This window comes from Rutilus rutilus, assembly GCF_951802725.1.
Source record: "Rutilus rutilus genome assembly, chromosome: 17".
Classification (NCBI taxonomy): domain Eukaryota; kingdom Metazoa; phylum Chordata; class Actinopteri; order Cypriniformes; family Leuciscidae; genus Rutilus; species Rutilus rutilus.
Window position 1 is genome coordinate 31,081,034 of NC_140230.1, and position 27,795 is coordinate 31,108,828.

The 27,795-nt window shown below is 36.4% G+C and overlaps 1 protein-coding gene across 4 annotated transcripts in view; it reads right to left on the bottom strand.

The window, feature by feature from the left end:
• The window catches only part of rims2a (regulating synaptic membrane exocytosis 2a), a gene marked incomplete at its 3' end in the record, with an annotated part of 189,910 nt that overhangs the window by 138,706 nt on the left and 23,409 nt on the right, over positions 1-27,795 (bottom strand). For 2 of the 4 annotated variants that reach the window (XM_084385430.1, XM_084385426.1), the window contains exons 3-4: positions 19,223-19,433; positions 6,067-6,344 (exon numbers count right to left, since the gene is read on the bottom strand). In XM_084385430.1, coding sequence (XP_084241556.1) covers positions 6,067-6,344; positions 19,223-19,433 — 489 coding nt within the window. Of the gene's footprint in view, positions 1-6,066; positions 6,345-19,214; positions 19,434-25,259; positions 25,365-27,351; positions 27,385-27,795 lie in introns of those variants that run through there. The other 2 variants (XM_084385425.1, XM_084385427.1) reach the window with 2 other exon arrangements.

A 27,795-nucleotide genomic window follows, 5' to 3' on the forward strand; every position in this document is an offset into this window, starting at 1 on the left:
CTTTGATGAGGACACTATCAAAAATCTTTTTTTTTTTGAGGCTCTTCAGAGAATTGTAGTTTATTTTTCTATTTTTTATTTCTAATATTGTTATTACAGTGTGACCTAAAATAAATAGGAAAATAAACATGTCCAAGTGTGTGTTTTTTCATATAGATTTTAATTTAATGCAATAAAAATGTAAAAGTGCTTGAAGTGTGTAATATAATGTAAAACAAAGTTTTATTTTCTGAAATAAGGCATACTGGGATAGTAACCCAAGTTAGGTTATTTTTGACCCAACTCCTGGGTTAAAAAAGGATCAACTAATTTTTGGGTTATTTCTACCCAGATGTTGGGTTTTTTAAACCCAACATATGGGTCAGGTATTTAACCCAGTATTTGGGTCAAAAAGAATAACCCAATTTTCTGGGTTGAAATAACCCATAAATTAGTTGGTCCCTCTTTAACCCAGGAGTTGGGTCAAAAATAACCCATTATGGGTTTATATAACCCAGGAGTTTTTAGTGTGTAGAATGATAAATAGAACGACAGATAGAACGATAGAACGATAGAACGATAGATAGATAGATAGATAGATAGATAGATAGATAGATAGATAGATAGATAGATAGATAGATAGATAGAAATGAAATATAGTATATAATACAATAATCTTTAAATTTTATATTAAAAGACAATACTTTTAATTTTTCTGAAAAATGGATGAATGGACTGCAAAGTAATAGACCGAACGATAGATAGATAGAACGATAGATAGAACGATAGATAGAACGATAGATAGATAGATAGATAGATAGATAGAACGATAGAACGATAGAACGATAGATAGATAGATAGATAGATAGATAGATAGATAGATAGATAGATAGATAGATAGATAGATAGATAGATAGATAGATAGATAGATAGATAGATAGATAGATAGATAGATAGATAGATAGGCCATGCTAAAGTGCAGTAATTGTTTAGAGATCAGCATTTAAAGCATTAGTCTAGACTGGTCCAGAGAGCAGGTGTGAGATCAGAACGCTGCTGATACTGGTTTCCTGCAGGTGCATCTTTCATTCTCTTAATAACTCTCTCCGGACAAAACCACCATATCACAACATCAGCTCCCATAGTGCCAAGCCGAGAGCAGGAAAGTGGATTACGTCATACTTGTAGTGAAACTTGTGCTGACCTCTTGAACAAACAAGACCATATGCTTCTGTCTGTCTATATTGCAGTATTTGCAGTGACAACAGAAGATCAGCTCCCAACCCTTCATTCGTTTTGTCAAACTAATTTCAGTACTAAACAACCACTGTTGTATGTGGTTCAACCTAGGTGTCACATTGCATCTAGCTCCAATAAAAACACTAATGGATTTTATAGATGGAGGGGGAGGAGATACAAGCGACAAAAACCCGCAAAACCCAGAGAAACAAAACGGCTGTAATTAAATCCGAATCCCAGTGTAATTATTATTGTTTCATCTAGCAGTTTCACCCACACTCGCGCCGCGTCTGAGCCTTCGCTCCAATGACACCTCTGAGACCAAGACAAATTAGGCTCTTCCCACATTATTTCAGGATATAAATAGGCTGTCAGCACTTTTTCATGAGAGGAGAATCAGAGTTAATTTAAACATTCTTTAAGATTAATGGAAGTGCTTTTCAGTGATTTCCTGAGCTCTATTCCTGGGCATCAAACTATTTAACACAGTCTGCCGGTGAACGGTCAGGCCGTTCTTATCCACTTTGACAGCAGTTAACCCCAAAACACCCCTGCCACTTCCCGTTGAACAGAAGTAGGGCCTGGAATTATTAAAAAACAGTCTTTTTTATTATTATTTTTCTACACAGGCACTCAGAGCTGGTGCTTAACCTTCATAAAATGTTGATCGTCGACCTTGAGAGGTCAAACTAAATATTATATGAACTGTTTTTTTTTTTATTCATTTTGTATGAAGTTTGCGACTGTTTTTACAGTTTAAAGCCTTGATTTTTCTGATTCCTCCAGCAAATAAAAAACCTAAGCAAATAGACAAAATTAAGAATCATTTTTTTTTTCTTTCTTCTGTGACATTTCTGCAACTTTACAGTATATCTGTAATTGTGACTATAGATCTTACAATGTGTCTATTTCTTAATTTAAAGTCTGCATGAAATGAAATTTGCGATAGTCTTTTCTTCCATATTGCGACGTATATCCGAGTGAAATGGCTTCTCGGACAAGAAAAAATGTAGGGCGGGACTTGATTTTGTCCATCAGCAATTGATTGGATGGTTGTGGTTTGCTATTGGTCGATGTCATGTGAGTGACAGGTTGCCCCGCCCTCGCCCCAGTAAACATCATCAGAGAAGAGATGTCGCTGCAAGAGGGAGGGGAAGTTATTTTGATTAAAGATTATGAGAGTATGTGAATTTAAAAAGGTTTTTTTTTTTTGGATGTGCACAGATAAATAATATATAATAAATTCTGCAATATTCCATAAAAAATAAGAATTGTCCATTTAGATTTTTATGGCGAGATTTGGGGTGGAAACAGAAATCTCTGTTCTCTGTTATTATCTTAAGAACCTTTTTCCACCATAAAGAACCTTTTGTGCAGTGGAAAGGCTCCATTGATGTTAAAGGTTTTTCATGGAACCATCAATGCCCATAAAGAACCTTTATTCCCAGACAGCACAGATCCGGCCCACATCTGGACACACGTTGAATCCACATGTACCAGATGTGGCCCGGATCTGGGCCGACACTATGTTGCTGTTTGTGTTTTTAAGTGTCCTAAGTCCTTAATAAATGCATCTTCAAACATAGTAATTAAATATATGTGAACAAAAATAAGATTTAAGGGCTTTAGTGTGAGTAAATGACACCTACATTTTTTACTTTTGGGTAAACTAACCTGTTTTTTGAAGATTTTACCTTCAACAAGCTAATGATATAAGTATTTATGGAAGCGGAGAGACCAACAAAATGCCTCTTATTGTACAAACTTTCCAAGCAGCTGTTCACTTTCGTTTCTTAGTTGTGTAAAGTCAAGACTAATACAGAACTATAACACTCTCTGTTACACAACACAACAAATCAGATGCTGCCTCGCTACCATATGGCAGGCCCATTTTCGACATCTAACCTTTTGGGGGTAACGTTAATTCAGACAGAAAGTGCAAATGAGCATTTACAGTTTTCGTGACAGAACATGCTATATGAACCGATCTGATCGAAAAGAACAGCACTGCTGTTACAGTAGCTTTTTATACATTTCACAGCACACTCGTGTTCTACAGGAAATGTCAGACGGCATCCGTGAAAAAGCAGCTTAAAGCTCACCTGCTGTCCTGAGCCTTTCACGGACATCTGCCAGGTAAAGAAGCCAGGGAGGAGGGAAAAAACATGCATTGCACCATAAAAAATAACTTTAGGAACGGGCACGAGTATCTAGAGTTTAAGTTCTTGTGTTCAAATATCTGATGGTAAAGAATAGACGCATGGGATGCATTTCTAAAATTGTAAAATATTTTGGAGTTTGAGCTAGTTACGCCAAGGTCATGGGTTTGGTTCCCAGGATTCCCAAGATTGGGGTCAGTTTGTTTGTTTTCTTATTTTTTTATTGATACTTTTATGCAGCACACATAAAATGAATCAAAAATGACAGTAGCCTAAAGACATTTATGATGTTACAAAAGATTTATATTTCAAATAAACACTGTCCTTTTGAACTTTCTTTTCATCAAATAATCCTGAAAAGAATGTTTCATGGTTTCCACACAAAAAATATTAAAGTCCCCATGAAATCAAAGTTTAAGTTTTTTTAGCCTTAAGGTTATCTATAAGCTAGTGTGCTCCAAAACAATGACAAAATGCACATTTAAAAGACATAAGCGTTCAAAACTTACAGTTTATCACTTCTGCCAATATGAATGACATAACGCTACGTGTTTCAAGGCACTTCAGTGGGCCTTTAAAAGCAGCACAACTGCTTTTCAACATTGATAATAATAAGAAATGTTTCTTGAGCAGCAAATTAGCATATTAGAATGATTTCTGAAGGATCATGTGACACTGAAGACTGGAGTAATGCTGCTAAAAATTCAGCTCTGCATCACAGGAATAAATTACATACTTTAAATTGCAATAATATTTCACAATATTACTGTTTTAACCATATTTTTTATCAAATAAATGAGAACATAAAAACATTTAAAAAATCTTACCGACCTCAAACTTTTAAATGTTAACTTCCATGTCCTGAGTGTACTTCACCTAGTCGGTTCAAATAAAATCATAAATGTTTTTTTTTTTACTTGACACTTGTCTTAAAAACAATGAGATGTGCTGAAACTGCCAATAAACATCTGACAAGTGTAAACAGACCAATAAATAAGTGACGACAGTACATCTCTATATTAACTCATTAAGTCGAAATGTGCAATTTTCATTTCAAGGGTTTGTCATTCAAATGTGCTCATGTCAACACAACACACACTAACAGCAGGTGAGATCAGCCCCATCCCTGTGGCACATGCCCAACATTCCTCTCCTCCACAGGTATTCAGGAACGGAAAATCAAACTAACACACAGCGGTCGCCTCGGATTCAAGGGAGCAGGCATCTGTTTCTATGGAGACATCTCTCCAGGACTGACCTCTGACCCCTGAGCAGTGAAGCTGATACAGACATCCCAGCAAAAGAGGGAGAGAATTTGATACCAGGGCTCAGAGAGACACCGCCACCATGTGGGAAAAGATGGAATCACACTCTCTGCTCACAGTGCACTAGCATCTCCCTGCAGATTAGAGGTGTAATGTTTGATAAATGTGTTTTGACTCCCTGCATTTTTTTTCTAGAGCAGGTTTCACCATCCATCTAACATTCATTTGTTCTATCTATCTATCTATCTATCTATCTATCTATCTATCTATCTATCTATCTGTTCTACCATTCTATCTATCTATCTATCTATCTATCTATCTATCTATCATTAACCAACTAGCAATGCCCTAGAAACCTTGTTTGTTGCCTTAGTAACACCCTAGCAACTGCCTAAAATGCCCTATTAAGCAACAACCACCCAAAACACCCTATCAGCATCCTAGCAACTACTCAAACCACCATAGCAAACATCTAGCAATGTCCTAGCAACCACCCAGAACACCTACTAGTAACATTCTAAAACATTCCACAAGTAACCACAGACAAAAACCAAGCAACTGCCTAGCAGCATCATAGCAATCACTTAGCCAGGCAAGCACCCAAAACACCCTAGCAACTACTTAAACAATTATAACAGCCACGTAACAGCTATTTAAATCACCATGGTAACTTGCCTAGCAATGTCCTAGCAACCACCCAGAACACCTTAGCAGCTGCATAGCAACACCCTAGTAACCGCGCAGAAAATCCAAGCAACTGCGCCTAGCAGCACCATTGAAACCACTTAGTCTAGCAACCACCAAGAATACCCTAACAAACACCTACCAACCATTTAAAAATGTCTAGAAACCACCCAAAAACAGCCAATCAACCTCTTAGTAATGACCCAAACCACCATAATATCCACCTAGGAATGTCCTAGAAACCATCCAGAACACCTTAGAAACTGCTTGGCAACACCCTAGTTATGCCCCAGAAATACCAAGCTACTACCTAGCATCACCATAGCAACCACTTAGCCCAACAACCACCAAGTATACCACAGCAACCATTTAGAACACCTTAGCAACCACTCAGTAACAACCTAGCAACCACCCAGAACACCCTAGCAATGTCCTTGCATATTATCTCCTGTCTGTCTCAGTATTTCTTTCTACAATGACTTTTAGACAAACATTTAGACAAAGCTTTGTCATTCTAACATCAAAGTTTATCCTGACCAGGCCAACTTTACCCATCAAGTTCTTAATATAATTAACAAATACAGTCACTGTGGGCAAATTATTTCAACAAGTTTCTTAAAAAGTAACAAGAATAACTTGAAGAGTGCTGCTGCGCTCTGAGGAATAATGATTTCTAAACGCATCTAATTGCAAGTTCAAACTTTTCAACATCGTAGCACTCTAAAAACACATGAACTCACCTGTTGCTCAGAGGGTCGTTGGGCTTCAGACCAGAGTCGTTGTTGAGGGACGCCTGGCGCAAGAGTCCTGGAGCACGGCTGCGGTCCCCTGGAGGCCCCTGGTACAGCAGCGGGGCTTCCTGCAGTTTGGCCTTCTTCTCCTGCGGAGCCTCTTCGTGGCGGCGCCGAGGGTCACTCGCACCCGGGGGCAGGGCGTCCCCTGGGCCGCTGTAGAACCAGGCCCCTGACTTGGTGAGGATTTCTTGTTGTTTTCGGCACAGGTTGCATACCCACATCACCTGATAGTGACAGAACAGGAAGTTAGAACCAAAGGAGAACACAAGACAGAGGTCAAAACCCCAAATGAGACGGATGAAAACTTGCTGTTGTGGGAGAAGCGAGTCATTCAGTCATTTCGGTTTCAACTTTGAAGTCAGTGAAAATTGGGATATTTGTCCAGAACCTCGTACGCAGGTCCCACAACAAACAGGTTCAGGAAACTGTGATGCTGGTGCGGCTGACAAACAAAACTGTCAGAGTACATGTGAGAGGAAATGATGAATGCAAAACAATTCTGACTCAACCAATGGCATGAGTTTGGGGGTGGAGCTACCTGGTTTGTCTGACTAATCGAGTCCTGCAGGGATGACATATTTTTGAAGGCCAAAGCCAATTAACAAGTTAGCAATTAAGCACTGGTTCCGATGAAATGAATATTTTTCATTTCATATCACTTTTTCATATATATATATATTTTTTTTTTTTACGTTTATACCGTTCTAGAAAAAGGTGGTTACTAACAAGTGGCTAAGAGGTTGTCAGGGACATTACACATAATCGCAATCAATAGTCCACAAACACAGCCTTGTTGTGTTAACTATTCTAACTCGAACTTTCAGGGACAATGTTTAAAGATTTGAAAGAGTTGACTGAAGCTCAATGCTAGAGACATTGAAGTTGTGCGACCACTTTTTACTTCTGGCAATTGCATTTAGGCTTCACAATTCATAAAAGTTGCATGTGTTCGTTTGAGAAGATTATCATTATTAACCAAATGCGTAAAAATCAGGAACTTTTATTGGTTTGAATTAATCCAATGGAAAAAAAGCCAATGGAAAAATCCGGTTGGGTTTTCATCGAGGGAACCAGGGCGATGCTAACTTCTAGGTTAGCCTACAAAAATAAAGCCACCACTACAGCACTCTATAGCAGATGTGGAGTGGGGTGGAAGGTGTTTGGAAACAACTGGTGATTATTACTGTACTCAGGTCTAACTGTACCTTAATAACCTCTCAAATCTCCTGCTTTCAACACTGCGGTCTGAACACCTCTTGAATGTTCATGTCCCACCATCACTGAGGGCATGGCAGCCTGACCTCATTATTTGCCTGACAAAAATGAGCTTAGCAGCCAGTTGGCATCCCATCCAGTTTGCTGGTGGTAATTAAACCTGCTCTCAGCCACACACAGAGGCTTCCATCCATCCAGCCTGAATACAAAATGCCACATCGGCCCCCGGAAATGATGCATCTCACAAAAGAAATGGACTAGGAAGTTTTAATTATTCCACAATTTTCCTAAACAAAGGAGTGATGGTCTGTTCCTCACATAAAGGCTTGGAATATAATGCACGTACTGTACGGATTACTGAAATGGTGATTTTTTTAAAAGGTTGACAGCCTGGTTGGCATTCATTTACTTTCACTGTATGAAAAGAGCTGCTCTGTTCTTCAGAAGAAAGTGAGCATTACAATAAATAAATGATGACAGAATTTATTTGATGACGAGACCCCACAGTATATCTAAACCCAATAATTATTATGAAACTTGAAAAGTTGGTGTATGAGCTGCCCTATCATATACAATAAATTGAAAAGGTCACCTCTTTCAACTGGATTTTGATAAGATCACAGTGAGGAATTGCACTGCGCCCGGCTCTGAAACATATCGCAGATGGATGTGAGTGTTATTGTGATGAATGTTTGGTCAGTCAGCGATAGACAAGCGAAAAGATGTGTGAGTGAAAAATTGATAAAGTGCTGAGTGAGCTGTCATTGGTGTCAAATGGCAGGGGACCTTTCTGGGTGAATCTCATGAAGCCTGTCAAGAACATGTCAGGGTCATGTTTCACCCCAAAATCAAAAGAGAGAGAAAAGAAATATTAGATAATAAAAAATATATATTTCATTATTTACATTAGAATTAAAGTAAATGAAAAAAATACTGATATCATATTGACACACAATATAATATAATATAATGTAATTTAGTATTATTTAAAATATAAAGTAATTATATAAAGTATTTATACATCTAATGCTGATGCAAAAAAAAAGAAAAAGATTTACACTGTGTGTTTTGGGGGAAAACTGCTTATTTCGATACTGGATTTTAACAAACAACTACTGGCCGATTTCGATACTGATATAACTTTTTTCATTAAAAAAGATTACTGTCATGTTTTAAATGAGCAAAGTTCAAAAATGCATGCATTAAAGTATCCTAGCTAGTTTATTCCTGCATCATCAAATCATCTTCATTGAACATTAATTGGATCCATTTAACATTCAACAGGCCAACATAAATACATAAATACAACAGAACAAAGATATGAAATAAGATAACACTGCTGTATAAATTAAATATATATTAATCCTTAGTAAATTTATAAAATTGCATTTAATTATTTGTCTTTTGTTGTGTGATTAACATTAAAACAGACAGCAGCGCAGCAGGAATATTAGGCTGCTGTCACTTTAAGAGCCGCACAAATCCAATATACTGATACACACATGCGTTTTATTTCTCAACTGTTTAAGCTCACTTAAGCCAAAACCGAATGTGTTTACTAGGATACTTGCCAAGATGGGCATTTTGATGTAATTTTGTGTGAATTTGTCCGTTCAAGAGCAAGAAGAATCGAAAGAGAACTCTAAGTATATTTGCGCTGACACTGCTCTCTGTGCACACGCTTTGGATTTGTGCGCAAAAAACTACTCACAGCGAGAACCAAAATGAGTTCTCTTTTGCACCTTCTTGCAATTGAATATCTAAATAGACAAGGCTTAAAAACAAGTGCACATGATAAACTTTTGTGACGATGCAGCACTGGTCTGATTGGGACAGTAAATGTTCCGTCAGTTGTCCCAAGTGTTGTTCACGCTGCACCAGGCAGTCCGTATTGTCGAGCCCTGCTATATTTTGTACAGGTTTCATTTTGTTTTGGCAAAATTTAATTATTGTCAGTATTTAATTATTTTACCCAGAGAAAAACATTGGGTTATGCAACAACCATTACACAACTCAGTGCCTTCATGCAGATAATTAATCAAGACCATCAAATGATCGACCTATAAATATACACAGCAATGCCAATAATGCTTACAATGCTTATTTCTTTAAATAAATAAATGGCATTTTTAATTAATGCAATATTTGCAATTTGTAAAACATGATATTTGGTTACCTGACTACCTCTGAGAGGTACTGTATGTAAAATATAAACATTAATATGGAGCTAGAATATTACTGTATACAGAATAACCAGAGAGGCTGTCCTGGGCCGCTGAATATTTTATAGATGTTTGATAAAAGTAAGGAAGTTCATGATGAGGGGAGCGTTATCATTCACCAGCTAAAACACTGCCTGCAGGTGGAACATGAATAATTAATGAGCTTCTATATTTAGAGCCCAGCAGCTTGTAATAGACTGGATGCATATTCTTAGGTTTTATTTTTTCTCTGAACTTAATAAGGATCTGTTAAACAAAGTGTTAATTATGCAGTGTCAGAATCAAAATAGACAGATCTCTAAGAGGAAAAGAACATATGCAGCTCAGTTCTCTACGGGTATGTCACGTTGTCGAACAATGTCTCTATTATTAGCTGAAATATTAAAGATCAATATGCAAATTAAAGATCAGTATGATTTAATAATTCAAGCTGTTTAGATTATGAGAACCGGTTACATCAAGCTGTTAAGATTAAAAGAACAAATCAAGAAAATAAGAACAAAAAATCTTTTTTTAATGATTAACAGTTTTCCAAATAACAATATGCAGCTTTTTTTCCCATTGCCCGAATCTCAATAACATAATAAAAGCTTAACGATAATCATTGTTGCCATGCTTACCCATGTCAGCTGTGTATTGTTTGGTCCAGTTGGATAAAACTGATGTTCCAATAACTGAATTCAGAACTCACAGACTGCTTCACACGGTTTTATGTGCCAAAGTCCTGCGTAACGGTTGACCTTTTAGAGTTGGGGATCAAATGCTCCTTCTGCTGTCAAGATTGTGCCTCAGGTCAAAAAAGATTAATCCTGAGATCAATCTAAGTTGTCAAAAATAATCAGCAGTGAAATAAAAGCAATTGCTTGTGCAGGAAGACGATTGAGCGATCGCAGCGGCACATAATCATGTTTTTGTCGCTGAGCATCACTAACACGGGTCTCATTACCGATGCATGTGAGCGCGCAGCTCCACTGGGGCTGAGTCTGACTCATTACTCATGCACAACGCTCACTAACTCTCTTCAAAGGACGCTGATGAAGATAGAAGCACTAACTTCAGCATCAAGATGTTAAATCACGGATGTACATCAGATATTAAAGTTGCAAAACCAATCACTGTAAAAGTAATCTTTGGCACTGTTTTCATTCATAAAAACGTCTCTAATTTTTAAACATAAGAACTATGCTGTGGGCGTAGCCTGGTGGTCACTTCCTGAGCAAACCCCACCTGTTCTCCCTACCACTTCCTGTCACCTGTCTACTGCCCTATATAGAAGTAAAATAAGAACTAATCATATACGGGAGACTGGGGCTAGTTGTCACACTTTATAATCCAGTGAATATTTCTGAGGATAGGGTTATTTTTCAAAGCCCAAAGTAGAGGCATGGGACCCAACAAAACAGAGTGTGGCGCAGGACAAGATCAAATAAGCAAAATGAGTGTGTAAGAAACTATTGTGTGCGCACTGTGTGGGAGAATAAAATGATTTGCGCGACTCCCGCTAAATAAAATGATCTAAAAATAAAATGTCTCAAAACAAATACATTGTCATTCGTCTATTACACAAAAGCAACAAGTGTAAACGATCCTACTCGACCCACTCGATTTGAACCAGCGTCTCCGGCATGGGAGGCGGGCGCACTAACAAGGACGCTAAAGACTGCAGTTTCTAGCATCAGTCGCCTGCACACCTCTTGAGATCAGGGGAGTGAGGTTTATACGCCCAGCTCTTACTAGCTTGCCTCTGTTACACTCACCCCCCTAAACCTCACTCCCATCCGGGTCACGGCACCAAATACAGCTGGTCCTGATCAACCCGTTCCGAGCGGGATTTGAACCTGTGTCTTCGGCCTGGGAGGCGGGCGCACTAACAAGGACGCTAAAGACCGCAGTTTCTAACGTCAGTCGCTTTTTGAGGCTAGGGGAGTGAGGTTTACATGCACAGCTCTTACTAGCTTGCCTCCGTTACACAAGCACAACAAAAATATTAAATAAAAACTATTTACAGGCATGAGCATAGGCAGAGTGTGTGTAAGGCTGAGCAAGGTTTTAGAGGGAAAAGCTGCCCATAACTGCTCTTCTAGGATCAGTTTTCTCCGAATAGCATATTGGCGAAACAGATTTGGCAAGTGATCAAGTGTGTATCTCGTTGAAACGACACGAGGATGAGTAAATCACAAAAAAGGGTTTAATTTTTGCGCTAACTATTCCTTTAAATCTTGCAACAACAAAAAATACGAAAATAAAAGTAGATCCAGACGGCAGTTAGCACCAATTTTACCCACTAGCTTCAGTGTAAGTGAAAAGCATCAGTGGTGAAATCGGCTCTTTTTCCATCAGCAATTTCTTCTCTTTACCAAACGCTGACAGTTGTGGTGAAAGAGATCCTGTTGTCTGAGATGGCATCAATATTTACAGGTCCCGGTGTCTCGTGCAGCGAGGGGAGCTGTCGGACATCACACACTGGAACATGATAGCGCAGCTGAGTCGAGATCTGGCGACAAACATGAGGCAATGTCTGCGTTCACTACGACTGACGGAATAAATATCCATCCTAAATCTGCATGATGAAGATGGGAAATGATAGCCAAGATATCTAACTTCACTGCCACTAAAGTTTATTTAGAAATGAATAAAACATTTGACAAATCTGTTTCAAATGATGTACAATCACAATTTTTAGATTTTCAATTTTAATTTTAGTAATTTTAATATGCACTTTGGTAATTTTTTTATTATTTCTATTTAGCTTTAATTTGCTTCTATTTCAGTTTGAGTTATTTTAGTACTTCAAATAAAAGTACTTTTTTTCAGTAACTTTAAAAGTTTCTTATTTCTAATTTTCAAGTTTACATTTTTAATTTATATTTACATTTCAGTTTATTTCAGCTTTATTTCAATTAACAAAAACATCTGTTAATGGTTTTAGTTTTGCTACAAAGGCACCGATAAGTAAATGCTTTTAATTTTAAAGTCCAAAACTGTCAAAGCGGCCAGTGAATGATTGATATTCAAATGGTAAGCAAGAGCTGCTTTGTTTATGGTTTGTATTTCTTCAGTCCTATAGTTTCAGTTTCTCTTTTGAATGATGAATACAGACTATTGATACCTGCTGATATAGACAGTTGATATAGGCGCAGAACGCACATGCTAGGCTTTAGTCGCCGCCGGTTCTTACGTCAGCTTGGTGTATCACGGTCTTAATGGAGTAAACCACAGAGGGCAGAAACAGAATCCAGTCACTAAGAATCGTCCAGGAATTCAATCCTCTGCTGGGCAACCGGATAAAAGCTCGACACGGCCCTGCCAATGCTGAGATACAGTACAACTGATCTCCAGTACCGGAAAACGAAAGGAAACACAACTACGGAGCAGAGAACCCAGAGCCCAAATATCAGGGAAACATCTAAGACTGAGACAACAGAGGTAAATAAAAGAAATATGAAAACAACATACTCTACCAATGTTGCAAACTAGCAGTAAGGAAGAGAGAATGAACACCCATGGAAAAATGACTGGGAGATGTCACTCAATTCAGGAAACTGAAGGAAATTAAATCTCCTTAATATCTCTTTTTTTTTCTCCTATTAGTCCTATTAGATTAAGAAACTGAGACTTTTACCTTCTGCTTCTCAGATTTTTATACTGAGAAAAACACCCCAATAACAACACATATCTCCCTTAGAGTCTCAGAATAGATCACAATATTGTCTCAAACTGTACTCAGATTTGCCAGCAATTACTGTGTTTTATCTATATTCATTATGAAAATGAACAGCTTTCATTTTATGGAAAACATAATTTTATATATTTTTTCATGGTAATGAATGGCCGTTTACTTTATGAAAAACATAAATATATATATTTTTTAAATGTTATATTTTATATTTACACATCTTGACACATTATGGTAATGAATAGCCTTCTTTTTTATGGAAAACAAATTAAAAGATTTTTAATTTTATATTTATACATCTGGAAACATTATGGTAATGAATAGCTTTCTTTTTTTATGGAAAATGTATTTTTATATAATATTTTTACATTATGGTAATGAATGGCCGTTTACTTTATGGAAAACACATATATATATATATATATATATATATATATATATATATATATATATATATATATATATTTATATTTATACATCTTGACACATTATGGTAATGAATAGCCTTCATTTTTTTATGGAAAACTATTTAATAGATTTTTAATTTTATATTTATACATCTGGAAACATTCATTTTTTTTATGGAAAATGTAATTTTATATTTTTTAATTTTATATTTATACATCTGGAAACATTATGGTAATGAATAGCTTTCATTTTTTATGGAAAATGTAATTTTATATTTATACATCTGGACACATTATGATAATGAATATCCTTCGTTTACTTTATGGAAAACATAATTGTATTTTTTATATAATATAATTAACATAATTGGATATATATACAGTATATAGACACATTATGGTAATGAACAGCCTTTTCTTTATGCAAAACATAAATATATTCAAATGTCTTTTATTTTTCAAAGTTTTCGAATGACCTGGGCATTTTTCCATGAGATTCACCCATATACTTCCATATTACTGGGCTTTATCAAGACGGGTTAGACCCACAGGTTTGTGTGAGTGAGATACATGGGGATCGGCATAACTCTGAAGCGGGACGGTGTGTGACAGGTAACACTCCACGTGAACCTGCTGCATCACCATCTGTGCTCAAGGGAACACGAGAGCATCTCTATTGTCCTTCCGCACAAAGAGCTGCGCTGCCGGCCAGCCTGGACCCGGACGCAACACTTTTACTACACTGTACTCATGCAGACAAAACAACACACACAATAAAGAGGTCGCTGTTTAATTGCTCAGGGAGTTCTCATTTAAGGATCAACTTTGTTAATAAAAACTGAAATTCTGAAACTATGAAAGGAATATACAGAATGTGAGATTACTGAGGTTGTCTTCTCATGCGAAACATCTGAAGCAGGCGATTTAAGCAAAAGATAAATAAAATAAAAAATACCTTAGTGATTTTATCATATTCGAGGAAATATGGAAACATGATAACATGATTTTTCCTTTTTGTAATAACCACAAGATTGAAAGCATTCACAAAGTTGTTTCATACAAAGCTGTTGATGTGTTTTTCTCTTGTAAAACTATATGAAAAGGTGCTGATGTTGAAATGAGGGGTGATACAATGTCATCGACCAGTTGACCATGTGAATCAAAACCATTTCTCATTTAGTTCAGGTTCTGTAAGCGATTTCAGCCATTTTGCTAACATTTTGCTTTCACTGTCAAAATTGGCAAAAACTTGATATGAATATATATCAAATAAAATTAATATAAAAAAATGTAAATAAAAAAGGGAACTCTTAACTGCTAGTGACAGTAACATACACACACACACATATATATATATATATATATATATATTATTCAATAAAAATATAATTTGAAAAATACTCTAAAAGTACTTTTACTGATTTTTAATAAATTAAAAGTATATGAATTACCTTATAATTAGATTTTTTTTAATCACAAACATACATATATATATAATTCATATACTTTTGTAATAAAAGTATATTGTATAAAAACTGTTAAAAATTATGCTTAAGTAAAATACATAAATGGTCGCCAAATGTCATCCCATTCTGCATAATTTTTTTTTACATCATCACTGTGTATTTTATTTTATTTTTTTACAGTGTAACTTTAACCGCACACACACACACTCTCCAAAAACCCACCCTAAAAGACATGTAGAGTAATCAAGCAAAGATTGTTTCTGGTTGGCTATAAAAAGAGCCTTCAATGTCCTTTCTACCTTTGCAAGGCTCGTTTTATGTGTGCTACTCCAAAGACTATACATTTATATATATATATAATAATAGTAATCGCTTACAGCACCTTTAATGTGAAATTATCTAAGCTAAATATCAAAACATAGACAAGAAAAAAGGATTCTGACCACTTTATCCTCCTGTTGCAATTCCACAGAGGGAGGAAAAGCAAGAGAGAAAGACAAGGGGGGAAAAGAAGAGGGGAGAACAACTGAGTGACATTCAGACACACATAAAGAGATGTTCATGTACTACAGCAGCGAATCACATCGCCGCTTATTACTCTGAGCAAAGTCATTTAAAAGCACCAAGACTGCGCTGGGAGAGAGACATCAAAAGGTTAGATAAGAAGTTTCTGTCCTGATACATCCATCGCCTCGGTCAAAACAGAGGGAGTATCACCCTCTAGTGGCCATTGTGTTCACTGCTCAATCCTCAGCAGCCAGGGAGAAAATAACTCTTCCACAGGAGGAAAGATCAAACGTGTTACAAAGAGCTGACTGATTTCTGTATGAAATTTCATGAGTAAAAGATCATGCATTCATAAGTTCCATTTATTTGAACAATAAAACATAACTTTTAGCATATATATAAACAGTCACATTTCTCAAAAACCCTTTATCTCTCCTGTAAATATTGTATATACTGAGAATGCTACTCACTTTTTTTGCAGTATGCATACTAAGTACAGTATGCACATTTTCTGTGCAGTATACTACCGAAACTCATGAATACTGTATCCCACAATCCAATGCACACAGCTTGACTTCAAATGCAGTTTTTAACATCATCTTGACTTATGATTGTATCATATATCACACCAAATTACATATTTTTGCTCAGTTTGAGCTTCTGAATAGATCACCATTTTGGTGATGTGTTTTGTGGGCGGAGCTTACCTGGTGGCAGAAAGTGACAGTTCTACAGTAGACGTCTATAGACCTTATGTTCAGAGAACAAGGCCGCAGTCATCTTTAAATTTTCAGTTTGAACTTCCATTTTTGTGGTAGCTCTGTATATTTCTATGACATGAAGTGGATTTACTTATTTTCGAGTTAACGAAAGTTATAAGCAGATGTCATAAATGTCAGTAGACGGGGAAGATTTTAAAAGGAGGGGTTCATTCATTAATCCGTTAGATCTTACCCTCATGCTGTGGAAATACAAACCATATAGAACATAATGAGCGCTGTGCTGAACAGAGGCGGGGCTATATAAGGTCTATAGAAGCTCTAAAATGAAGACCATCTTTTTTTGCATTCCGATTCTGACATCCAAAGGTACAAGACATATTTTTTTCCTCCGTATTCTGTGGGTCTTGTCCATTTTCCTCCACTTGATATCACTGCCACTTGTTTTTCTGCCACCATAGTGCACTGCAGTGACATAACTGTGACGTCCTCTTCCAAATGGTCTATAAAGTTGCGTTCATGCCATGTCATAATTACTGTAACTAGGGGCGGTTATAGACCGTTTTTAGGGGGGCTTTACCTCCCACTGTCTGTCGTCTCAGACCCCCTAAAACTACTCTCACATATCTGAAAGAATGGGCCAGTATTGCTTCAAGAAAGTTTATAATTTTCAAAAAAAAAATTAAGAATAAGTCCACTCCAGATGTCATCCAAGATGTTCATGTCTTTCATTTTTCAGTCGAAAAGAAATTAAGGTTTTTGAGGAAAACATTCCAGGATTTTTCTCCATATAGTGGACTTCAACGGGAATCACTGGGTTTATGGTCCAAATTGCAGTTTCAACGCAGCTTCAAAGGGATCTACCGGAATTTGGGTCTTAACTAGCGAAACGATCGGCCATTTAAAAAAAATAAAAAATAAAAATGAATATACTTTTTAACCACAAATGCACGTCTTGCACGTCCATGACTTCAAACATTACGTAATCACGTTGGAAAGGTCACGCATGATCTCATTTTCTCCTCCAACTTCAAAATTGCAACTTTTTTTTGTAAAGGGTATTTGACTTAGTCTTTGCACATTCTCTTTTTAAACACTGGCTCGATGCTACGCCTACATCCGCCTACGACACAACGTGACTACGCAATGCGTGAAGTTGTGGATGTGCATCGCAGAGCTAGCGCAAGATAAGCATTTGTGGTTAAAAAGTATAATTGACCAATCGTTTCGCTATATAAGACCCTTATTCCTCGGCTGGGATCGTGTAGAGCCCTTTGAAGCTGCATTAAAACTGCAATTTAGACCTTCAACCTGTTGGTTCCCATTGAAGTCCACTATATGGAGAAAAATCCCTGGAATGTTCTCCTCAAAAACCTTCATTTCTTTTCGACTGAAGGAAGAAAGACATGAACATCTTGGATGACATGGGGGTGAGAAAATTATCAGGAATCTGTAACTCTGGAGTGAACTAATCTTTTAAGTCTTATCATTCTAAACATTCAAGTGATTTTAAGCCATCCAAGCGTAAGACGCTGTGAGAGTAACTTCATTCAAATTCATTCATGTCAACTTTAATACTTGTTAATATAATACGATGACAAATTTCTGTTAGTCAAACAGTGGCCTAAACGTGTACCGATTTGAACTGTACTGCAGAAACACTGGTATCATTGTATAGTTTATAAAGTTACTGTATTGACTTGGTACCAATTTAAGTAATATTCGGGTACTTTTGACTTCTTATAATACAGTGGTGCCAGTTTACAAAGAGGCACCACTTAGGCAATGGTCTCTTGCTACACATTCTCACCTGAAAATCAAATCCTAGAACCGCCCCTGACTGTAACGATTCTGGGATGCGTTTCCCAAAAGTATCGTAAGCCTATAGATCGCACAGAGCCATTGCCACCAATGGTCTCTAAGATCAACTTAGCTCACGATGCCTTTGAGAAATGCAGCCCTCAACTGTAAAAAAGCCTTCACGTGCCTGTTGAATTTGTAATTACAATTTGTAAACTTTTTCTGTTGTTCAATTTTTCTGAGAGCAACAATTTCTACCACGTGGCCTCTGTACCAGATTTAAGGCGTGTTCGACTCCAATCGGTGTATGACAGCAAAGTCCCGCCGAAAACATACAGAGAGCTTTTTTAATTACGACATGCCGTGAACACAGCATAAAATTGAGATGTTTTTCCTTCTCGAGTGTGAGCTTCCAGTTCTCCTCTATCATACTATATGTGACCCTGGACCACAAAACCAGTCACATGGGGCAATTTTTGGAAATTGAGATTTATACATCACCTGGAAGCTGAATCGAAACATTGAGAAAATCGCCTTTAAAGTTGTCCATTTATGTTCGCGATTGTGCTGCATTCACTCACAAAAATAAATGTTTTATATACTTACGGTAGGAAATTTACAAAATATCTTCATGGAACATGATCTTTACTTAATATCCTAATGATTTTTGGCATAAAAGAAAAATCGATAATTCTGACCCGTACAATGTATTGTTGGTTATTGCCACAAATATACCCGTGCGACTTGTGACTGGTTTTGTGATCCAGGGTCACATATAAGCCATAAAAGCAAGACGTATCAAATATGATACTCTACAAAAAAATCTAAATGTTCAATAAACTTGAAAATGTTCAAAAATTCTGACTATCATCACATATGTCAGGCTTTACAGGGTTAAAAATGCAAAATAACCATGTATTTTTCTAAGATGATAACGAGACACCACTCGCTGGTTAAACATTTATTTATAAAAAAATACTAGGCAGTGTATGGCGCAAAGTGCACAGTATGTGGTGAGCAACTAGTATTCTATTCCGAACACATCTCTACACTATCAGTGCTTGTGTGTACGTCTGTGTTACGGCTGTACCTTATTCGAGCGTAGTGAAACTCTTCCTCCACAGCGAGCACAGAACTTGGTTTGGCAATAAGAACAGAGGTGGCCACAGCCATCGGCAAACTTGGTTTTATGGCAGATTCCGCAGATGGGGGCGTCAGTCTTCTGCTCCTGGGTGGTCTGTGCCTCATCCCCCATCTTCTTTACCTGATCCTTATACATTTCAAATTGCTGGTGCAATTTCCTGCGGGGAACAGAACACAGCCAATCAGAACACGGCAAGAAAACATGTTACAAGTTTAAAGTTGTTAGTTCATCCAGAATTAGAAAATTCTGTCATCATTTACTCACCCCAATGTCGTTCCCAACCCGTAAGACCGTCCTTATCTTTTTAATGAAATCTGAGAGCTTTCTGTCCGTCCATTGACAGCTACGCAAATGACACTTTGACGCTTCAAAACATTCATAAATGGATCATAAACTAATCCAAATGATTTGAGCGGTTTAGTCAAAATAGTCTGAAGAGACTCGATCGCTTTATATGATGAACAGATTTAATTTAGGCTTTTCTTCACATTTAAACATTGATCAGTGAACATAAACAGAAGCTCAAATGTGATGCGTAACGGGAGAATTAACCTCATTGGTTCTCACGTCAAGCAAACATGCTTGAGCTTCCGTTTACCACAACTGATGTGTGAGTTGATGAATGTTTATATGTGAATAAAAGCCTAAATTCAATCTGTTCATCATATAAAGCAATCAAGTCTCTTCAGAAAATGTACTAAACCACTCAATTCATATGGATTAGTTTTACGATCTCTTTATGAACTTTTTGAAGCGTCAAAGTGGTAGTTGCATAGCTGTCAATGGAGGGATCAGAAAGCTCTCAGATTTCATTAAAAGGATCTTCATTTGTTTTCTGAAGATGAACGAAAGTCTTACAGTTTTGGAACAACATGAGAGTGAGTAATTAATGACAGGACTTTCATTTTTGGGTAAACTAACCCTTTAAACATGATAAGAAACAGGACACATTGCTCTTTCATAGCTCATGAGACTTGTTTCATTCAAATATCAACTTATTTCAGTTATTTATCCTAAAATGCTAATATATATATATATAAACACAAGACACAAGTGAGACAATTAGTGGCATACAGTTAAATACGAGCTATAAAACTAACATGACAAAAAGTTTAAACAGTCACAATTTTTAATTTCAGACATTTTATTTTTAAATTAACATTTTTATTCAGCAAGGATTAAGTATAAATACAGTTATACAGTTATATTATACAGTATAAATACATGTATAATGTTGCAAAAGGTTTATATTTCAAATAAATCCTTTAATATATGAAGCAGCATAACTGTTTTCAACATTGATTATTGTAAGAAATATTTCTTGAGCAGCAAATCAACATATTAGAATGATTTCTAAAGGGTCACGTGACACTGAAGAATTCAGCTTTACCATCAGAGGAAAAAATTATATCTTAAAATATATTCAAATCGAAAACAGTTATTTTTAGTTGTAATAATATTTCACAACATATTTTGATAAATGCAGCCTTGGTGACCATTAGAGACTTTAAAAAAACAAAATGCACCAACCCCGTACTTATATAGCCTATATATATATATATATATATATATATATATATATATAATTTTTTTTTTTTTTTTAACCATATACAATATCATAAAATGTTTCTAATTTGTTTTATATAAATCCTGAAAACAGGCATATTGTTCTGAACGAAAAGCCATATTCACAATGAAATATCTGTAGAATCACCATAATATAATGTTTTGTTGGTTGTCATGAAGCTCTGATTAAACTCTCTATGGTGTCAGACAGACACTCAACACTGACGAGAACTTTCTGTTCTTCCCTTTACTTCATCAGCAATTAAAGCATCATGTGCAGCCTAGAAACTATTTGTGGCTAAACGCTTTCAATCCAGATGACAAAGATAACACATCAGGCTCACGTGCATCACCTCACATAGACTGCAACAGCTGTAGACATGTCAGTAATTATGAGCTACAGTAGCACATGCGATAACTGCTGCACCACAGTTCCCACTACAAAACCTGATCATTTATCAATATATTCAGATACATATCAACTTGATCTTGAGTTAGCAGATCAGCTTGAGGGACTTTTATTTTAGGGTGACGTTTAATCATGTACCCACTCATTACCGTAAGAGAGCGGAGGGGGTCAAAGGCTTGAGACAGACCCTGAAACGCTAGCTGAATGCATGCATGATGCACATGCATTTTGTATGTCGCCTGTCAATCAGCCGTAGTCGTGGAAACCAAACACTGGGGGCTAACGCCATAAGCTGCCTATTAGAGGAGGTTTGGTCCCACATCTGCCCCTGCAACATTCATCAGCAGGCTGAATTATTGAGCACACTGATCTCTTTACTACGGCAGAACGCCTGGGTGTTACCCAGAATTCCCCTGCTGGCCACCTCCCACCAAACATGAGCATTCTCACGCCAATCACTAGCTCTGACAGGAGACTTTGAATACTTAATGCTAAGGAGTTTGTTTCCTGTAAATTTAATGAACACAAATTTCACTGAACTTTTGTCTTTTTGACTTCAGCATAAAAAAAATTGTAAAAAAAAGAAAAGAAAATAATTTTTTGACAAACCATGCTTGATTCACAATAATAGACTTCTATACTTGGTCGGTGTCATGTCATAGCTGGGGGTGTGGCTTGGGGCAGAGTCGGTGTGGGGGAAAACAATCCTTTCCTACTCACTGAAAAGTGATGGCGTTAACCCAGTACGGCCTACGTAGAATGACTTCTGCCGCTCGACAGAGCAAGATACATAGAAAAACTGAGCCGTATTGTCTGGACAGTATCTGTGACTGAACAAACGAACCAACGGAATTGCCAGATATGTCATTTTCTCGTCAAAATGCATGCTGCTCCCTCAAATATTACACGACAATAGCTACTTCACTTCATACATCACCCAGTCTTTCGATGAAGAAGTTTATTCAGTGTTCCTGAATTTAATGGATTTAGAGTATGTATAACATTTAACATTTTAAAATGATCATAAAAAAAGTCTTGTGCTATGAAATGGATATTTTTTCTGAATATGCCGTGTGCAATGCAAAGGTATAAGTTTGTTTGGGCTAGAATATAAACATGAAATGTGCAGAGTCTAATGTCAAATGTTAATTTACCGCAGTAGGCTACCACGTTTAACAAACATTTGTCAAAAGCCTAAAAGCCAGTTATTGATGAGCTGTTTGGCATCAATTACACAGGTTTAGATCAAGTTTAGACATCCGTCAGTTTTCTGTTGTCTTGCATGCATAGCTTTATTTGTTAATTTATTCGGTTTTCTTTACAGCCATGTACGAATGAATTCCTAGTTTCTATGGGTTTCAGCATTTGCATTTTACAAAGTTTTTGTGGGCGTTCCCAGTTATGCCAACCAAGTCTATACCTGGAGAAAGCTATAGCCATTAGCATTCCCATTTATCACAATGGCTTATTTAGCCCGTTTCACACTTTTAAGAGCCCTACAAAATATTGGTCACTGGTACTAGTATACTATTCTTCTACTATAATAAAAATACTGGAGATACATGTCAGAATAAGCTGCTAGTTTTGACCAGGGTTATTATTGTGAACTAAAACTATTAATAACATTGATAGCTGCAATTTTTTTTTATAAAATTAAAATTATTTAAAAATAAAATAAAATAGGCAACTCACTGAAATAAGTTTAAGTTGAAGCACAAAAATTACAAACTGTAAATAATAAAAAAAAAATATAATTACCAGGGTTTTGACCAGGGTTACTATTAAAAACATTGTTAGCTGCAAAAATTAAAAAAAAAAAAAAAAAAAAAAAAAAAAAATTTAAAAAATTAAAACAAATTTAATAAGATAAAATTAAATTAAATTAAATTAAATTAAATTAAATTAAATTAAATTAAACACTGCAATGGCAACTCAATGAAATAAGTTGAAGTTGAAGGACTGAAATTACTAACTGTAAATTAATAAAATAAAAACAAATAAAAATAAAAACAAATAAAAAATGAAACCTAAAGAGTAATATTTTAAAAAAGGCAGAAGCACATAAAATAAAATAAAAAAGTAAGTAAAATTAAAATATAAAAATAAAGGTTAATTAAAAAATGTTATTCAAACCATAACATTATATAAATAAACTATAACATTGGTTATTACTGACCTTCAATGAAAAAAAAAAGTCTTTTTACCAACAGGTTCTAACTTTTTAAAGCTAACTAGCCAACCCTGACACCCTGAACTCCACCAGACATAATTTCTGTTTAAGACAGTGACTTTTCACCCCTCTAGGATCAAGTCACACCAATGAGCAGGTCTGCTTTCAACGACCCCTTGACCTCTGCCCTCTTACCCTCAGAACATGTGGATATACAGTACCACTCACTGTCTGACCCCATGCTCCGCTCTCAGATACACGTCACATACCCCTTTAACAAAATGCAATATTATATTCTAGTCAGTGACACGAGACAGTCTTCTGTCAGAAAGAAAGATCATACTGTATGTGTCTGAATTGACATGATGACAAATTTTCTATTTAACACCAGCATCTATCCTCGCATATGCAGCCGGGCTCCAGACAGCAGTCAGGTGGATGATGGGAAGGCTGGAGGAGCTCCAGAGGTCTGACAGGTGCGCTGGCTCAGGTAGCATTACAGACAGCTGGAGAGCATAACCCATAATATAACCATACGCCATTCTTCACGTCTCATCTGACACACAGCAGATAGAGAAGTCAAAGAAACACGAGCCAGTACACTGATACGGACTCCCTTTATGAGTGACACCGTGGCCACCTGAAGACCTGCGCTTTACCTGTTTAAGCTACTAATAAATTTGTAGTCGACATCAGTGTAATACAAAACCCATGCTTAATGCAGGTCTCTAATGCAGATCTCGTAATCAAATCGAATTGATGGACCATACTGATCAAAACGTGCTATTATATAATATAAAACTAATAGTGTAATATAAAACTAATAGTGTAATAAGGACTGTCATTACATTTATTTAGCGCTTTATCACATTAATTTAGCATAATTAATTGTAAAGAAAAACATAATAAAAATAACTACATTTCTCATGCCCACTGACCTGTATGCAAGTCATTTTTCTATCATCTGAGCAACTTAAGATATTCAAAGTTTTCATTTCTCATTACAATAAAATAGAATTAAATTAACCTCATTAAAAAATTCGCTAACAAGAGTTAATTCATAATGCATCATGAATGCAACAATCGAATACTATTGTTATATATATTAGGGCTGTCAAAATCGATGAATTGTGATTAATCACATCTAACATAAAGGTTTGTATATATATATACACACACACAAATGCATATATATACATAAACACACATATAGGGATTACTCTTAATTTTTCTGTAATTTAATTACAGTTACATCTGATGTAATTACATTAAAAACTGTATAGACTGTAGAACAATTCTATGTAAAACACTGGTGGATTTAACATCTAATGTAAAATTATAAGTTTTTAATGTAAATGTCAGGGTTATGTCTTTAGTTTTTGTTCATGTGTCTTGTTTCATGTTTACCCTTTCGGTTTAGTCTTTGTCGTGCCCTAGTTAGTTTCCTTAGTTACTGATTACTTTCGCCTGTTGTTCATTTAGTTCCCTTGATAGCTCTGTATATTTATATTTATATCCAACACTAACAGTGTTGGTTAAGTAACTCTAAAAAAAGTATTAATTACCAGCTAAATTAATAAATGCTGTAAAAGAAGTTGTTAGTTCAAAACAGTGTTAACAGCTCATTTTTATGGATAATGAATTAAGTGATTAATTGATCAACATATACCATTTAATTAATTACATTAAAGATTTTGATGAACTGATGATGAATTTTGATAAATTTCAGCACTATCAGTGAAAGGTGAGTCGTTTCCACAGAAATGGCACATAATTCAAGGTTTTCTGGGCAAAATAACTTTTTGAGGGCAAAGATTAATCCATTCAGTCTTACTTACGTCTCCGGCTCCTTTGGAGGCTCTGTTTGCGGTTGGTTTTGGGACTTTGTTTGGGGCTGGAGAACGTTATTAACCAGATCAGTGATTCCGCTAAAGGGAAACCACCTGTATGAACAAGCAGACAGCGCAACTCAATATCAGGTCAACAAGCCTGCTTCCAGTCGACATACGCGCCAATATCATGACAACAACTGCAGCAGTGCAGCTACATTCATAGGGAACACACATAAAGGGTACAGCATGTACAGCTACAAGAGCTACTAGGACAGAGAGAAAGAAAGACAGAGAGAAAGACAGGGCCGTCTCACTTTTTTAATCCTTTCTGGGAAAATAATCGTGTTTGGAAATGTACCAGGTTGCTATAAACTTTTCTGTCATGTCAACTCTCTGAGTGTTTGGCATGGTAATGGATTTCACAATGTTGATATGTTTGGACTGCTGATGCTGTTATTGCTGCTGCTGCTACAGAGCAAGTACGGGACTTTATACTGCCAATAGTAAACACAGATTCGCTGCTGTGAGCAAGATATTCTGCTGCAGCACAATATAGCATACATGAATTACCCGTAACAGATCTATACAGGTGGAGCTGGGGAAGGGGGAGGGTTTCTGAAAGCGACTGTTACAGAAAATGCTGACCAAGTATTTGAAGGTTGAGCAGCGAGCTCATTGGCTACTGACACAGCAGGAACCAATCGGCTGTGCCCTATAGAGAATGATGTGATTGCAAGCAGATTGAGGGACCTGCGCCATCTAGAGTTTCATGACAGAACTTTGTATTTCTGAGGAAGAACAAATCACTGGATATGTCAAAGTGGTCCAGTCTAGTGGCATTATTATTTTGTTGTTGTTGTTGTTTTGGCACTTAGCAGTAAGTAAACTAGATATGCATGAGAAAAACTTTATATGCTGCTCTTTTTTTTTGTTATATGAAATCATATTTATTACTTTTAGACAAAAAGACAGTCTAATTACAAAGTGCAAAAACAATTCCACTATTATTTTTTTTCCAGCAATATTATTGCTTTGACTGCACTGGATGAGACCTGAACTGAGCTGGATGATGACATCACTTGTTTTCTGCAGAGCTGCTTTATAGCTAAATTGAATTTATTTCATATTGATGAGCTTTACACAATTATTGAACTGAATCAACACTGAACTGACCTCAGCTGAACAATGACACTATTTTCTTTTTAGAGCCTTACAGCAGAATTGAACTCTGTTTGCATCATTAAATCATTATTTTTCTGTTTACCCCTGTAAAGCCGCTTTAAAACAAGCTGTGTTGTATAAAGTGCTATATAAATAAAGGTGGCTTGACTTTTCCAGCATTTCTCATATAAATGGTCATGGACAGAAAATGCCGTGCAATTTTTTCCCCACAAGAGTTCTATTATTGTGGTAAAAACTAAGTGGCCATTTTGTGGCTGGAATAAGAACAAGTGGATTTTGCTGAAAGCTTTGTGAGACTAGAGAAAGAAGAAAAAGAGAAATACAAAGATGGAGTCCTGATAGATGGGGGAAAAAAGAAGAGGTGACACTCAGCCAGAGAAGGAAGCAAAGAAGCCGGAGTGAGTGAAATGAATTTTGCATCCATCAGCCCGGGATACGGTCAATTGTCCACAGATACAGAGAAAGAGATCAAACAGTGTCCATGTGCAACTCACAGAGTCGACAAACAAGCAAAATAAAGCAGGACTTGTGCATCCAGCCTGCATGTGGATGAAGCTGCCAAAAGCTTTTCGAACAGAGCCATAACAGACTGCAGCCAATCACTAGAGAGAGTAGGGGGAAAGAGCTGCCAATCACAGAGGAAGCCACAACAAACGCACACGCGGGAATGTCAAAGCCTTGAGGTCTCTAGCTAAGAGAAGCCCACACAGAATCATTGCCTGGAGAAAAACTGCAGAATTTGAACTGCTGACAAAGTTCTGCCCCTATATTGTTTGTTTACTAAATGCTTTGGCGAATCTGATTATGATTGTGTAGTCACCAATAAGAATATTCTGCAGCTTTTGCCCCAAAATCAATGCGGAAAATGAGGGGAAAGTCCACAGAATCCGTCTAGGCCTCGCTTAGTGTTACTTACTGGACTGGCTGAGACGTTGCATCTTCTTTGACCCTAAAAATAAATAAAAAAAGTCAAAAAAAGAGCATGATGACAACAGAAATAAAGCACAAGACTAACATAAAATTTAAAATAAAACCATGGAAAAACAGTCAAACAAATATCAACACATATGATGTGCAGGGCGGTATGACAGCATATGGATTCAAAGGTGACGCATCCAATTATAATTTTGTCACATCTGTTTTATTATTTTAGGTTTACGGTTGTGAGTCAAAACATTTTTAACACAGGCAACCTAACATGATTGGTTGGGAATATAACATCTAAAATCGTATATAATATTATCTTTTGATTTGATACTTATATAGGTCATACCAACCACCCGCCATTACATGTGAAACAAACTAAATATGCAAATAGATATGACCATGATCATTTTAAACGTATACACAAAAAAAGAAA